The 15,480-nt window shown below is 29.6% G+C and overlaps 3 protein-coding genes across 4 annotated transcripts; all 3 read left to right on the top strand.

The window, feature by feature from the left end:
- Positions 1 to 102: 102 nt before the first annotated feature.
- Positions 103 to 696, top strand: LOC107262466 (uncharacterized mitochondrial protein AtMg00810-like). The gene has a single exon (XM_015728426.2). It carries the CDS (start codon positions 103 to 105, stop codon positions 694 to 696), a length of 594 nt encoding a protein of 197 aa, XP_015583912.2.
- Positions 697 to 4,569: 3,873 nt separating this feature from the next.
- Positions 4,570 to 8,963, top strand: LOC8261825 (general transcription factor IIF subunit 2). 2 transcript variants are annotated; one of them, XM_002534254.4, is made up of 6 exons: positions 4,570 to 5,080; positions 5,995 to 6,103; positions 6,891 to 7,021; positions 7,107 to 7,172; positions 7,345 to 7,491; positions 8,555 to 8,963. In XM_002534254.4, exons 1-6 carry the CDS (start codon positions 4,817 to 4,819, stop codon positions 8,672 to 8,674), a joined length of 837 nt encoding a protein of 278 aa, XP_002534300.1. In that variant the 5' UTR covers positions 4,570 to 4,816; the 3' UTR covers positions 8,675 to 8,963. The 2 variants fall into 2 exon arrangements, with proteins under 2 accessions (XP_002534300.1, XP_015583911.1); XM_015728425.2 differs by having other exon boundaries at positions 4,945 to 5,080; positions 5,976 to 6,103.
- Positions 8,964 to 12,183: 3,220 nt separating this feature from the next.
- Positions 12,184 to 15,154, top strand: LOC8261824. Its single transcript, XM_002534255.4, has 4 exons — positions 12,184 to 12,442; positions 13,532 to 13,688; positions 13,840 to 14,133; positions 14,356 to 15,154. The coding sequence occupies exons 2-4, from the start codon at positions 13,554 to 13,556 to the stop codon at positions 14,977 to 14,979; spliced, it is 1,053 nt and encodes a 350-aa protein (XP_002534301.1). The 5' UTR covers positions 12,184 to 12,442; positions 13,532 to 13,553; the 3' UTR covers positions 14,980 to 15,154.
- Positions 15,155 to 15,480: the final 326 nt, after the last annotated feature.

Below are 15,480 nucleotides of genomic sequence, written 5' to 3'. Positions count from 1 at the left end.
TGTTCATGAGTCCACCTCCTGGATTTGAATTGCAGACTTAAGAAATCTTTATATGGCCTCAAGTAATCTCCAAGAGCATGGTTTGAACGATTCGAAAAAATAATGAAAAAATATGGATACAATCAAAGTCAAGCAGACCACACCATGTTTTATAAACGTTCTAAGGAAGGTAAAACAGCAGTGTTGGTTGTGTATGTTGATGATATGATTTTAACTAGTGATGATGAGGATGAATTAGCTAGTTTAAAGAAAAAGCTAAGTCAGGATTTTGAGATCAAAGACCTAGGGGCATTAAAGTATTTTCTAGGCATGGAGTTCACAAGATCACGAGAAGGAATTTTTGTGAATCAAAGGAAATATATCCTTGATCTACTAAATGAAACAGGTCTTCTAGGTTGCAAAGCAGTTGAAACTCTAACAGAGGTGAATCTCAAATTAAATCTTGCAAAACCAGAGGACATAATTGAAAAGGAGAGGTTTCAGTGTTTAGTGGGCAGACTTATATATCTATCACATACTCGTCCTGATATAGCATTTGCAGTCAGCATGATTAGCCAATTTATGCACTCACCAGGCCAAGAACACTTTGAAGTTGCCTATAGGATACTTAGATATCTAAAGGGAACACTTGGAAAAGGACTGATGTTTAAAAAATCTGGTCATTTGCAAGTGGAAGTCTATACCAATGCTGATTAGGCAGGTAGCACTATAGATAGAAGGTCAACATCAGGGTACTGCACTTTTATTAGAGGAAATCTTGTTTCCTGGAGGAGCAAAAAATAAAATGTTGTAGCACGTAGTAGTGCTGAAGCTGAATTCAGATCTCTTGCACATGGAATTTGTGAAGCAATGTGGATTAAAAGGTTACTAGAAGATTTCAAACTACCTATTTCTTTCCCCATGAAAGTCTATTGTGACAACAAAGTTGCTTGTTCCATTGCAGATAATCCAGTTCATCATGATCGGACTAAGCATGTTGAAGTTAACAAGCACTTTATCAAAGAGAAGATTGAAAGTGGACTGATTTGTATTCCTTATATTCTTACATCTTAACAAATATCTGATATTTTTACCAAGGATTACTGAAAAGACAATTTGATTTTCTAGTAAGCAAGCTGTCAATGGGAGATATTTTTCAGCCAGCTTGAGGGGGAGTGTTGGAATAGGAAATATTGACCTAGCTGTAAATATAGGAATTCTAGGCTACATTAAAGGAGATTAGGCAAATCAATAGGCATATTTCTTATATAGTTGTAAATTGCTGTGATTATGTTCTTTCTTTATTTAAGTGATGTTTGTACCTATATATATATACAATGTAATACATGTAAATTAAGTAGCAATACAACTTATCTTTTCTATTTATTTACACTCAGAAATCTGGAATAGATTTTCTTGAGACTTTTAGTCCTGTTGCAAAGATGACAACAATAAGGACATTGATGGCTGTTGCTGCTGCAAAGCATTAGAGTTTATATCAACTGGATATAAACAATGCCTTCTTGCATGATGAACTCCAGGAAGAAGTTTACATGAATATGCCTCCTGGTTTTGAGACTAATCAATCTGGTCTTATATGTAAATTAAAGAAAAGTCTCTATGGATTAAAGCAGGCTAGTAGAAAGTGGAATGAAAGATTGACTGCTGCTCTACTTTCTCATAATTTTACACAATCTGCTGCTGACACTTCATTTTTCACCAAAGGTACTGGTTCTTCTTTTATAGCTTTGGCAGTATATGTTGATGACATTGTTTTAGCTAGTTCTAATATGAATGAGATTGCCAGCATCAAAAAGAAACACTTTTAAAATCAAAGATCTTGGTAATTTGAAGTTTTTCTTGGGATTGGAAGTTGTAACCTCAATGATTAATTCAAGTTCAGTTTTACCTTCTTCATTATATTTTGTTATACATTTCATGTCAATGTGTAATTTTAATATTACTAATATAAATGGTAAATGAGATCCATAAATATTTTTAAAAATATAAATACGTATTGAATACAATCTTGATCATACATGTTTAATTTAATGTATATTTTAAATAAATATATAAGAGACATACAATATTGCTTTTTATAAGATTTTATCAAAACTGGAAAATCACTTCAATTAATGATTGTAGCCGCGCAAAGTAGGAATATTAAATCTAGTTTAAAATAAAAAAAATACCATTTGGGATGCTCTAAAAGAAGAAAATACAGATTCAAGAGAAAGATAAATTGTTTATTCAAATAATATATATAAAAAATAAAAAAAGAGCTATGTAAGGAAAGAGAGAAAGTTTTGATTAAAATATTATAAGAGTATTTGGCATAGCTATTGGAAAGCTGCCAATAGCTTCTTAGTTTTCAACAACTATGTTAAAGTGTTTGGTTAGTTTTTTTTAAACAGTAGCTCATAGATGTTCAGACATCCCATAGCTCTAGTTCACAACATTTCTAATTTGAAGCTTTTTATTAACAAATTTTAATTTTAAAATAAATTGACCAATTTAAATTTTTATTATTAATTTAATATTATTTATTATTCTTTCAATTTTAATTTATAATAGCTTATTTTAATTTTATTTTACAGACAAATAACAACTTAAAGTATTTTTCATATCTCTCAAAATATTTTATATTTCTTAGTTACTCAATATTTTTCTTATCATCATTATTTTTCATTTTCATTTCTTTGTTGAATTAACAATGGTGTTATAAAAATAACTAGATATTAGCCTGCAATGCAGGACTAATAAAATAATTTTAATTTAATATTAAAAATATTAATAATTAATTTTTATAATCTTAGTTTTATGAAATTAAGACTGTTTTAAAAGAACTAATTTCCATAGCAATATTACATTAAAAAATCTATGATAAATTAACTTTTAATTGAATTATTTTAAATCAGAATGCAAGACTTTTGATTTTTTATTCATTTTTTAAAATAAAATTCTAACACTTTAAATTTTATATTATTGCTCAAAATATAATATTTAAAAATTATAATATGTATGATACTTTGAGTTACGTAGAGTCAACTTTTTAACTTTATTACCTTAGAAAAAAAAAATTGACAGCCATCTTTCTCATGAAGTCATTATTTTCTTTATAATGGATTCTTTAATATTTATATAGTTTTAATTGATAAATAATAGTTTTCTATACTAAAAAGTATACAATATTGAATCTTTTCAAAGAATTTCATTAAATAAGTTCAAAAATTTAGCTAAATATAAATTCAAAATCAGAATTAATAATTTTAGTCAACCAAATTGCAGTATAAAAATAATAATATTCTACTATAAAATTAGTGGTGCATACTTTTTGAATTATCAAACCTATGGAGAGCAATCTTCATGTAAAAATATGTATTGAAATTTAAATAGAAAAAAGAAAATATTGAGTTTTGAATTATAAACTTAATATTTTAAGACGCTTTACACCGTAACATTTGTAAGCAATTCTCATATCTTTTTAATTTTTATAGATGAATCAATTAAATTAAATGTCGCTTATTTAGATGTGGTGTTTGTCCATCAAAACAAAAGTGAGGACTAAGATTGAAGATTCTAAATCTGACCTCACTTTTCTCATATTGAATGACTATTGATCTTGGCTCGATAAAAAAATGATTAAATTAATAATACAAAAATATAGTAAATAGAATAAAATATTAGAGCCTAAGAAATTAAAAATAAATAAAAACTATACTATCAGTCTCAACAAATAGAGTAAAATAACTAAGATTTTACTTTTAATATTGATGTTAATTTTAATTTTAAATAATTGAAAAAAAATAAAAAAAAACAAGCATAAAATTAAAAAGTCTATTTTAGGAATTGCAATCATAAATTATTTAAAATAAATGAATTATGAGTATTGGTGTTATTAGCTTAATTCTTTTGTGATAGATGAAAGGTTATAATTTTAATATATATTAATACTTTTATAAATTTATTAATGTATATAATTTTCTTTTTATGCTTATAAAACTAATATTTCTCATAATTTAAATAAATAATGCTTAAATTCATATACTTTACCAAAAAAGAAAGAGAAAACATGTTTAAAATATTAATATATATAGTTGTCTTTTTGTACTTTATAAGACTATAACTTTTTATAATTCAGATAAATAATTCATACAATTTGTCAAGTAAGGAAGAGAAGGCATATTTAAGTCATTGCTTTCATATATATATATATATATATATATATATAATCATTAATTTGATGTTTATATTGATTATATTAAACATATAAACAATATCTATAAATGATTTTATCAAACACAATCATATATCAACTATATAAGCTATTAGTTCAGATACCAATAAGAATTTAATCAAACATATTTTCTATTAGTCAGAAAATATTTATATATTATAAAAAATATAAATTGAAGCGTCTATTAAATTAAACTAAAAATTAATATGTTAAAATGACTAAATAGTTAAAATTCAAACATTCAAATATGCAGTTGGCCTGTAACTTTCTTGATATAGATATTAGTAAGTGCCATTAATTATTGTATCATTATAAAACGAGGAAACATTTATCTAATTAAATGTATTCATTTAGTGTAGGGCAGTCTTACCCGGAATGAGGTTATCATTAGTGTCTCACCCAAACACTCTCAGAATTATATGGTCCACTCCACACAAGGAATAAACCCAACCAATAGAATTTGTTCAATTAAATAACAAAAGTAGAAAATATTGTACTCCTACAAAAAACAAAAGCCGTTTCGCTTTATTTAGCTATTTATCATTACTTGCCAAAATAAACCAAGAATCCTCCTCCTTCTCTGTCTTTTTCTCTCCCGCCATGGACGACTCTGCTACCAATACCAACAGCAACAAGAATAGTAATAGCAAAAATAGTAGTGGCAATGGGGGTGTTGTTATTGGTGGGACTTTAGAGACGGCAAGAGCAGAGAAAGCTGTGTGGTTAATGAAATGTCCTGCTTTAGTTTCTAACTCTTTAAAGAAAAACCCATCTTCTCCTGATAATGATCCTTCTCGTCCTATTGCTAAAGTTATTCTCTCTATCAATCCTCTTAACTCCAATGATGATAATTCTTCTCGTCAGGTTTGCATTACCTCTTTGTTTTCTTATATTTTTGTTAGTATAGAATGTATATATATTTGAGTTCTTTTTGTAACATGCATGTCTTGTTTTCTTGGGTTGATTGGTTTATAATGTGGGTTTCTTGAGTTTATTAGATTCTAGGGTTTTTGGGTATTTTTTATTTTGATATTATGTATGTATCTCTTTTGCTCTTTATATTATCTGATTTCTTGCGATTTGTTATTTTGTGTTGTTTGTATTTTTATTTTAAAGATTAACGGATTGTTATAATGGTAATATATTATTGTTTTGTTTTGGGATTGGTTTTGTATATGCATGTTCTTGTGTTTCTCAGGCTGAAACTCTATGATTTTGCACTCTTTTATATCAACATTTTAAGTTTAATTGTAATGCATATCAGCATATTTATGTTTGTTGCTTGGGAATGAATGACTTATTTTCATGCAAAACTTCCTTGTGAACGCAGAGCTAAAAGCTATAGTTTATTTTGGTATATGAAAGATTTAGGAGTTGACAGGTATTCTTATGGAAATATTTTGTACTACTAGTGTCCTTATGATCATATGGATATGAACTTATTTTTTTTGCAAACTTTGGTGATAATGATTTGATCATTCTGAAGTATGTGTTTTTGCAAGAGAACTAGTAGATAAGGTGACTTTGTTTCTTATTGTAATTTTTTGTCTGCCAGACTGACACTAAACATGGTAAGGGAATTACTTAAATTCATTATCATTAAAGTTTATTTGCGGATTGGTGGATGAAAATATAAATTTTGTATGAGATGGCGAGGATTAGAGATTCTTTACCCCCCACTCATTTGTTTTTTCAATTTTGGAGATGAAACTGAGTATTCTTTTGTTATTTTGCTTTTTATTCTCTTTCATCTTGTAAGTCATATGCATGCTATTCAGTTTACTATGGAATTGGCTGGCAATGAATCTGGAAATGCACCCAAGTCTTACTCTATGGATATGTCTGAAGACTTCATTCCAATGTTTGTGCTTTCTGAATCAGCTCAAGGTTAGTATGCATCTTTTTAATATTTTTTCAGCTTAACATTCAATTTCTATGAATAGAATGTCTCAAATATGGGCTAATTTTTCTCTTTGTTTAGATAAAATAGCTGATATGTATTTCACATTTTCTAGTTTTTTCTCTGCTTTATAGTACATGTTCATGTTTCCTTAGCTGGTTGAACTACGTTTTCCTATCATGGTAATCTTCTTATGTTCAAATAAATTGATAAGCAGTTCAAGCTTGGTCATTGTTGACCTCCTAACATGATCAACTTTAAGGAAAAAGAACACCTGGAATATTTAATTTGTCAAAGAACAAGAAACTTAGGATGATATTTCTGCATGTCATTGTCTTAGATATGAATCCACAAGTGGTTGATACAAATATATGGCATCTCACTTTGCAGCAAGGATGATCATTAAGAATTTATTTTTGGAGATTCTTTTGAAATTAATAAAGCAGTTGAATTAATATGTGGAAGTTTCTTGTTTATGCTTATGGATTTCATATTCAGTGAGATGAGAAGTCAGTATTTTCTTCTTTTGTTTCTTATTTCATGTGAGTTCCTTCTTTGAACTCAACTATCCGTGCTTCTAATATATTTGGCATTAAATAGTGTGTATCAAACTCTTTAAATCTTAATAAAGAAATTTCCATTATACAAAGGGAACTGCAAATGTTTAAGGATCCTTAAATGCTTATAAACTTAGTTTGTGTTGCTTATTCTTAAGACATTTGGAATTCAGACTATGAAACTCCACTAAAGTTGGAAATTTTCTTTGCCTTACAGGAAAGGTTTCTGTTGAGGGAAAAATACTATATAAATTTGACATGAGGCCCCATACTGAAAACCTTGAGAACTATGCAAAAATGTGTCGTGAAAGGACAAAGAAGTATATGACCAAAGGCAGACAAATACAGGTCTTTGTTTAACTAAACCTCTTAATGTTTGTGCCAATTATGGACAATCTAATCTCTCACACCCTTTATTGGTTGCCATTTTCAGATCATCGACAATGACAATGGGAGTCATATGAGGCCCATGCCATTGATGATTGCTTCTGGATCCAATGTACTAATGGCTAACTTCTTTCACACATAATCTCCATAAATGAGATTGTGTTGTTGCACTTTGCTTTTTGTGGAGGAAACTTTCTATTTTCCATCTCATAATAGCATCAGAATATAACTGCCATATTAATCATCAAACAATACTATGAAAAGAGCTGATGTTTTTGCCGTAGGATAAGAAGAAACCACCTGCCAAGGCAACAGATGTAAAAAGAACTAGAAGGGATCGTGGAGAGATGGAAGCGATCATGTTTAAGCTCTTTGAAAGGCAGCCAAATTGGACATTGAGACAACTGATTCAAGAGACAGACCAACCTGAAGTATGTATATATAACTATTTGGTCTCAGCATACTCTTTTCTTATGTTTTAAAATTTTTAGTATTTATTAACTTTTTCTTTCTCTTTTTATTACACATAATTCCTGATATATTACCTTTAGATGCATTTATATCTATGGAGGGTGTTATACCCATATAAGAAGTGGGTACTGTACCATATAAGTTATTTGACATTTAGAAAACTTCATCTAACTCTAGTATCATGCCTTTGACAACATGATCTGGTTGACCACTACGCTGTTGTTGTCTCACATTTCTATTATACCTAAGAAATCGTTCCAAGTTCACATCCTTCAGCCATCGTAGTTCCTTAAGTTTGATGTCTTATTGCCTAAAGCTGCATCTTATTTATTTATTGATGCTAAATGCATTTATTTTTTAGATTCTCCTTTGCCATCGTTCCTCTCATCTGTTTTGATGTAGATGCTCTCGTAACCTGTTATCTAATTGTTTGACATCACTTAATTAGGGTGGGACATTCTGTCAAAATGATGCGTTACATTAAGCATGAGCAACGTGTTGGTTTTAAAAGAAGAAATGCTAATATGAACTTGTTGACATCTGTGCTCTTTTACTATCTGATTATATTATCCCATGTAATCATAACACTCGAGCAATTTCAGGTTATATCTGCATATTTAAATAGTAAAGTTTGTTTATACTTTTACCTCGAAGATGAGGGTTTGGACACCAGATATCAAGATATGGTGCTCTAGTATCTCTTTGTTTACATAGGATGAAGGTTTTCCAATTTGTTAGCTTTTCTTGAATATGACTAGCATTTTAAGTATTTGGCTAAGTGGCTATTTCTCTTTCTGGATGCTATTGTATCTTAGCGTTAGGATATAGTTTTACATCTACTAGGCAAAAAGTAGCAATGGTTTATTGTGTTCTGGGCTGTTCAGAAATTGAATGATATATGTTGTGTTCACCTGTACTAATGTAGGTAGTGGCTCTGATTTGTTGGATATCTGCATCGCAGTTGTAAATTATCTTTCTTCTTACTTATGCTTTTCTTCTGTCTTTAAAATTGTCTCTCTACAGCAATTTCTGAAAGATATCCTTAAAGAACTTTGTGTCTATAACAACAAGGGAACTAATCAAGGATCATATGAGCTAAAGCCAGAATACAAGAGATCAACCGAGGAATCAAGTCCTAGTTAAGATGTTGTTGACTGATTACAGGACAGGAACCTCTAGCAATACTAACCACTGTTTTCCTCATCCCTTATTCCCAAGCTACCATAGTTTTTGCCTTCTTTTCTTACCTCTAACTCTCAAAGCAGCAACTGGTGCCATTTATTTCTAGCTTTTGTGAATTCAATGTGCCTAACATGGGTCAAGCAAGTTACTTTTGTTTAGTTTCATGGAGTTCTTGTCTAGCTTGATTCAGATTTAGATATCTGTAACTGTAAATAATTTAGATGAATGCAGCACTTTTCTTTGTTATTAACATTTTCTTTACTTTATCATTTCCTCAATCTATCCTTAGGGGATATTTCGCCATCCTTTTGCCATTGTCTGTGAACCCACGTCGGTGATTCTAGGCATCTCTTTTGGCCTAATTGCAGAACAGAACTAATCATCACTCTTTTGCATAAGGAATCTAAATATGTGGTTGCGTTTCTTATATGGAGAATTGCCTGTTCAAAGATTTATTGAATCTTTTGATATGAATTTACCATCTGAAATGTAGTTTTTATACTGTCACCTCACTACAATCCATATACAGATTAGGTTAGGTTAGGTCAGGTTTTGGCCAGACTGATTTAGTCATACTTATAGAAACTTTCTAGAATCAGTCTTACAAGGAAATAAAGAATTTCGGCCAACTCAAATATAATTTTGTTTTTAATTTTTAACCTCATCTGCACTATAAATGTAAATAGTTGTATTTATATTTTTAATAACAATGATTAAATGTAATTTTATTTATTTTAAATGAATAAAAAATTTAAACAGTTAAATAGATTAAGTAAAATATAGTTTTTTCATAATTTTCAGTTCATGAAAATTCTACAAATTATATAAATCAATAATTAAATATCTACTTTTTAAAAGTAATTAAATATCTACATTAATTATATATTTATTAAAGTGGGTTTGTACAAATGAATATTTAAGTATATTAATTTATACCTTTAGGAAAATTAATATCTATCACTTGCTAATAAATATAATAATGATGCATGGTCGGAGAATTATTGTTGATCGAGATTTTTTAAAGATAAAATATATTTTTTTGTCACGATTTATAACTACATATATATCTTTGTTTTTATTTTAAAAAAAAATAATACATGCTAAAAGTTGCAAAATAGAACCACATAATAAATTTTTATATTTATTTTAAAAAAATTATTGAGCGAAAATTTTCAAATATTAAATAAAATATGATATTGTGACATATGCTATTTATAAATCTTTTTAAACTAAGAAAATGCAATATTATATTTTTGAGTTAAAAGAGACCATTTTTAGTAAAAATTAATTATTATGGACTGCTAGTTCAATGTAAGATTAAATATCTATATTATAGATATTAAGTTGGTGAATGGTTGAAATTATGATATACTTAATAATAAAATAAAATAAAAAGATTGCAATACCTATTATGGAGTTTCAACGTATTTTCACTTTGAAGTCTATAGTCTGTTTTTTATTATTTTAGTATTCTATAAATATGACTGTTAGCAATGAAAGAATAATGATTATTGTGTATTACGTCAGAAATCTTTAACGATATTATATAATAACTTTTATTTATAGCCGTAAATAAAAAAAAATAAAATATTAACTTTAAAATGAAAATACCTTTAAACCAATTTTTTCAAAAATTTACTATTACTGAAAGTAGGGCTGAGTACGGATCGGTCCAATTCGGTTATTTATAAATCACCAGTACCATACCAAAACTCGGTTATTTTAAAATTGAAGGTACCAGTACCGTACCAAACATAAAAGGATCCAATACCGTATTGTACCAATTTTACGGTTCAATACAGTTCGGTTCGGGTGCTATTTTCGGTTCTAAAAAATTTAAAAAATACAACTTTAATATCATCTTTAATCAATTACATTTAAAGAAAATATGATTACCAACCTAAAAAAAGTAGCATGAAAATCTGAATTAAAATTGCAATCACATTCTTGAACAACCTGTTTCGCAATTCAATCACTTGCAAATACAATAATTCATTCAATATTCAAATACAAACCATTAAAATATATATTACTGCTAGAATAAAAATATTTTACAGATGACAATCATTAAAATAAATAAATTTACAAACTTTATATAGCACTAAAATAAATGTCCAAAATTAGCAAAGGAATGTTATTACCTCCCTTCAAAATTAGCACTCCACATTTAATTTTGGCATAAGGGACTCACCAATCTCAGGATCTTGAATAATTTCTACAAGAAAAGTAAAAAATAACGTCAATAAGACTTAACAGCATCAACAATAAACAAACATATATAAGAAGTAAAGAAATGTTACATGACTCTATGCTTTCAATATTCTCTATTGATTCTTCTAGTTGGATAGGTTTATTTGAACTTCTAAGCCAATATTGACAACAAATGAGGACCTCCACTGTTGTAGGAACTAAAAAACTTCTATATTGTTAAAAGATGTTTTGACAATTTTTTCTCAAGTTTTGTTTGATCCTTTTAAAAAAAAAAATTAAATTTATAAATATAATTTAATATTTTTTTATATTTTAATATTAATTTATAATATTTTAAAAGTTAATAAATTAATTATTTCTAAATATTTAATTTTTAAGTTTTATTAGTATAATAATATAAAAATTATTTTTAAAATATTTATTTCTTAATTTTAATATTTATATAAATTAATACTTTTAGTATAATTAATATTATTATTCTTAAAATAAAAATATTATATAATTAAAAATTAATTTATTAATAAATATAGAGTAAATAATATTATATTTATATAATAATATCTTTTTATAATTTTTACTAATTTATATAACTTTTTATTAAATTAAGTAATTTTTTAATTAACTTGTCAAAAATTTCTAGATAGTAAATAAATTTTAAATCTAGTATTATAGTATGTATATTAGATTACTAGTATCAATATACTATGTGACATATTAATATATATAACTTCTATTTTTTATAGAGTATAAAGTATATTATAATATTATTGTTATTTTTAATATGTATTATTTTTTGTATTTCGATAACAATTGCTTGAATTATATAAATGATAAATATAAAATAATTTTTTATAGAGTATATGTATTATTTTTTTAATATATGTATTATTTATAAAATATAAATAATTATTTATAAATATATGTAAAAAATTCGGTTCTACGGTTTGGTGGGATCGGTACAAGACGGATCGGTTACTGCAGTGATTCTGATGCAGTGCAGTGCGGTTTTACTAAAGAACCAGTACCATACCGTAATAGTAAAAAAATTCGGATCGGTTCAATTCGTTTATAAAAATTTTCGATTTTTTAGGTTCTTGTACTTTTTGGTATGGTTATTCGGTTCGGGCAGTAATCACCGACATCCATACTCAGCCCAAGGAAGAGAAGGAAAAAAGGAAAACGGAAGAAACCTTTGGATCAACCAATTGTAATAGGCTAAGGCCACCCACGAGCCCCCGAATATGAAAGGAAAAGTAGGAATTGGTGCACGCAATTATCATGCTTGACCTTAAACAAATACTGCAACCCCCAACTTTGACCTTTGCACCTAATGGCGTGTGCTGAGCACGGCGTCGTTTACTGCCTCTCCTCTTCTCTTCTCTTTTATTGAATTAGATATAACTTAATAAAACCGATTATTTGTTGTGTTTGCTTCATTGTCACCTAATTCATTTGATTCCTTTCCCTGTCTCTCTCCATTTCCTCTCTTCATTTCTTGGATTTCATTGCACAATTCAGGTGTGTCTCCTTACGTTTCTGGGTTTCTCGTCTTTCTGTAAAATTTCCAATTTTGATGTGATTTCTTTTGTTGTTTTCGTTGTTTTATGGTTTTGTTTGTTGATTTGAGATCTTTGTTTTACATTTCTTTTAGTATTTTAGTGTTTGGTGTTTTGGCTACTATGATCAGTTAATCTTTCAATGTTGACTTTTTTTTAACATAAGCTTCATTGTTTGAAGGAAAATATTGGATCTTTAATATTGTTGATCTACAAGTTTATGATTTGGTTGGATTGATGGGTTTATTTTTCTTTTCATCTTTCTTTGTTGGTGGACGTTTGTTATTAGGCCTGAGAATTTAGATGGGTTTATGGTTTTTTGTGAAGTTAAGCTTTGTGAATTATAGTAATGGAATTTAACGTATTACCAATTTTATTAACAAAGTTTGAAGCTAACATAGTCTTCTTTAGGATTTTATGATGCTTTTCTAACTCTAAATTCTTAGTTTTGCTCTACCAACCCAGGAAATGTTCCATTGGAACCCAATTAGGTCCTATCAATCACCATTAGAATTAGATCGCTTACATTCTGATAGCTCTAAAACTGTTAATGATTTTTTTTTTTGTAAAGCAGCCCCCAATCATTCTCTATTCTTATACTTTACATTTTTAATTTGAAGTTTCATCTTTTTTTCTTTTTTCTCTGAACCATAAACTGTATTATCATTCTCTTTATCCTGAAAGAATGTTCTTGCTGCTGCCTGCATCAGTTTTGAGAGCTTGTTTAAACCTTTCCCAGCAGACTTCTATTTGTTGTTTCAAGTCTCAATATGTTTTTATCTATAAGACTTTTACACTTTAAGTCTTACACGTAAATATGATCAAAACGTATCTTGATTTTCTTTCTTTTTTTATGTCTCTTGTTTTTCTACTGTGGCTTTGACAATTAACTAATGAAAATTTTGGCTTCCTTGTAACCTCTGTCTTGATTTGATTGGCCAAATAATTTTGATTCTAACCTTAAGATGGAGAGTGATGAATTTATTGATACTTTGATTTCCCGTTCTAGCAGTTTGTGTTTCACATTCCTAATAATTTGAGCTTTGTGCAGGTAATCTTGCTTCATAATAAAGATGGATTTTTTCTTCAGAGGCCAAAATGAGGAGCCTGCACCTTCTCAAAATGACATCCTTAGGTGTCCATTTTTAAGAAACATTAATGAACCCACTAATTTCTCCTTCTCCTCATCCCTGCCTTTCCCAATGCCAGTAAGTTATACATTATTCTCTTATTTGTGCGTAGCTAATGATGCTCCCCATTATTCAATAACATGATGCTTTTACTCCTGCAAAGAAGATTGATGACGTGACAAATTATTTGATTTTTAACTGTATTTTGGATACTTCTGATATTTTCCAGGTTCGTTCAGGCAAAGGTCCAATTTTTGAAGATGGTCCCAATTTTGATATGGCATTCAGATTATTCCATGGGCGTGATGGAGTGGTTCCGCTTTCTGAAAGATCATATATAAGTTCTGAGAAAGAAGGACGCCAACCAACACTCCCTGAGTTCAATCCTTTAGCTGCTAAGGCAGCTACCATTAGTCTTTCATCTTTTGGACCTGGAGGACCCTTCAGCTTTGACTCGTTTTCAAAGAAGTGGAAGAATGAAAAGAAAAACTCCAAACCATCCAAGAAAGAGCCGTCTTCAAAGGTGAAATGTTGTTTATTTCTTGATTCTGTGCTGAGTATCTATTTACTACGCATTTAAAATGTAATTTGTCATCATTGATGTTTCTCATATTCCTGTATGTACAGGACTATATATTGTTAGAGTATTTGAGGTGTGTCATGTTTTGAAACTGTCATTAAAGTTTTAAAATCTTATTTTCTGTCTGAACTTCTCTCTTATCTGTTTCCTGTGATGACCTTTCAGGGAGGACAATCTAATCATGAAGCATTGGGCAATGAATGGCTGCAAAGTGGAAACTGCCCTATAGCAAAGTCATATCGGGCTGTTAGCGGTGTCCTGCCACTTGTTGCAAAAGTTTTCCAACCCCCTCCAGGCGTGAACTATAGGTGCCCACCTGTAGTGGTTGCAGCCCGAGCAGCTATAGCACGGACTGCTTTTGCTAAGAACCTCCGGCCACAACCCTTACCTTCCAAGATACTTGTGATTGGGATGTTGGGCATGGCAGCAAATGTCCCTCTAGGAATATGGAGGGAACACACTAAAAAATTTTCAGCATCATGGTTTGCAGCTGTCCATGCTGCAGTTCCATTCATTGCCATGCTAAGGAAATCTGTGTTAATGCCCAAGTCAGCCATGGCATTTACCATTGCAGCATCTGTACTGGGACAGGTCATTGGATCCAGAGCAGAGCGATACCGGCTGAAGGCAGCAGCTGCAAAGAAAATGTCTCTTGCAGAAACATCTGTGGATGCTTCAAGTGAGTTCCAAGCTGTTGCTGTTAAAGGCAGATGCTGTGGCGATTTTGTGAAGTATCCAGCTTCCCTTCAGGTCACTGGGACTTCTTCGTCAGCAGATGTTTTCTGCTGATTCTTTCTATATGAATCTGTCATTACTTCTTGTTTACAACTTGTAATTCTTTGTTTGCAACAAGTGTATGTTCATTCCTTGTTTACCATGTTGTTGTCCACTATCCTGTGAGGACCCTGATTTTAGTAATTGATGGAATAAAAGATACGAAATGGATGAGTGATTATTTGAGGCATATCTTTTATCTTTGATGGAAACCATGTTATGGTTACAAGTTGTCTTTAGTCTTTTGCATGAATGAAGACAAATTACAATTCAGATCTTACAATAATCTCTAGAATTGCTAACAGAACAGTCAACTGCAGCGTTATTGAAAATGATAATGGAGCGGTCAACTAAAGGCTGCTCCTTTGAGGAAGTAGCAACTTCCAGCTGTGATACATATTTTATTCCTTATGAGGAAGAATGACTAAGTCCACCATCCAACTAACTGTGGCAGCCCCACATCAATTGCCAATTGTGCAAGTTCATCTGTATTATGATGTGCTCGTCACTGGCTAT

The sequence above is a fragment of the Ricinus communis genome, chromosome 6 (genome assembly GCF_019578655.1).
Source record: "Ricinus communis isolate WT05 ecotype wild-type chromosome 6, ASM1957865v1, whole genome shotgun sequence".
Classification (NCBI taxonomy): Eukaryota; Viridiplantae; Streptophyta; class Magnoliopsida; order Malpighiales; family Euphorbiaceae; genus Ricinus; species Ricinus communis.
Note: the sequence above shows the minus strand (reverse complement) of the source record. Positions and strands in the feature narration are given on the sequence as shown.

Excerpts from the sequence above, each read along its gene's own strand:
- LOC8261825 (XM_002534254.4), top strand. The coding sequence starts at position 4,817 with ATGGACGACTCTGCTACCAATACCAACAGCAACAAGAATAGTAATAGC. Across the intron at positions 5,081-5,994 it reads ATGATAATTCTTCTCGTCAG|TTTACTATGGAATTGGCTGG; the intron begins GTTTGCATTACC and ends CATGCTATTCAG. Across the intron at positions 7,492-8,554 it reads AAGAGACAGACCAACCTGAA|CAATTTCTGAAAGATATCCT; the intron begins GTATGTATATAT and ends GTCTCTCTACAG.
- LOC8261824 (XM_002534255.4), top strand. The coding sequence starts at position 13,554 with ATGGATTTTTTCTTCAGAGGCCAAAATGAGGAGCCTGCACCTTCTCAA. Across the intron at positions 13,689-13,839 it reads CCCTGCCTTTCCCAATGCCA|GTTCGTTCAGGCAAAGGTCC; the intron begins GTAAGTTATACA and ends GATATTTTCCAG. Across the intron at positions 14,134-14,355 it reads AGAAAGAGCCGTCTTCAAAG|GGAGGACAATCTAATCATGA; the intron begins GTGAAATGTTGT and ends ATGACCTTTCAG.
- LOC107262466 (XM_015728426.2), top strand. The coding sequence starts at position 103 with ATGAAAAAATATGGATACAATCAAAGTCAAGCAGACCACACCATGTTT.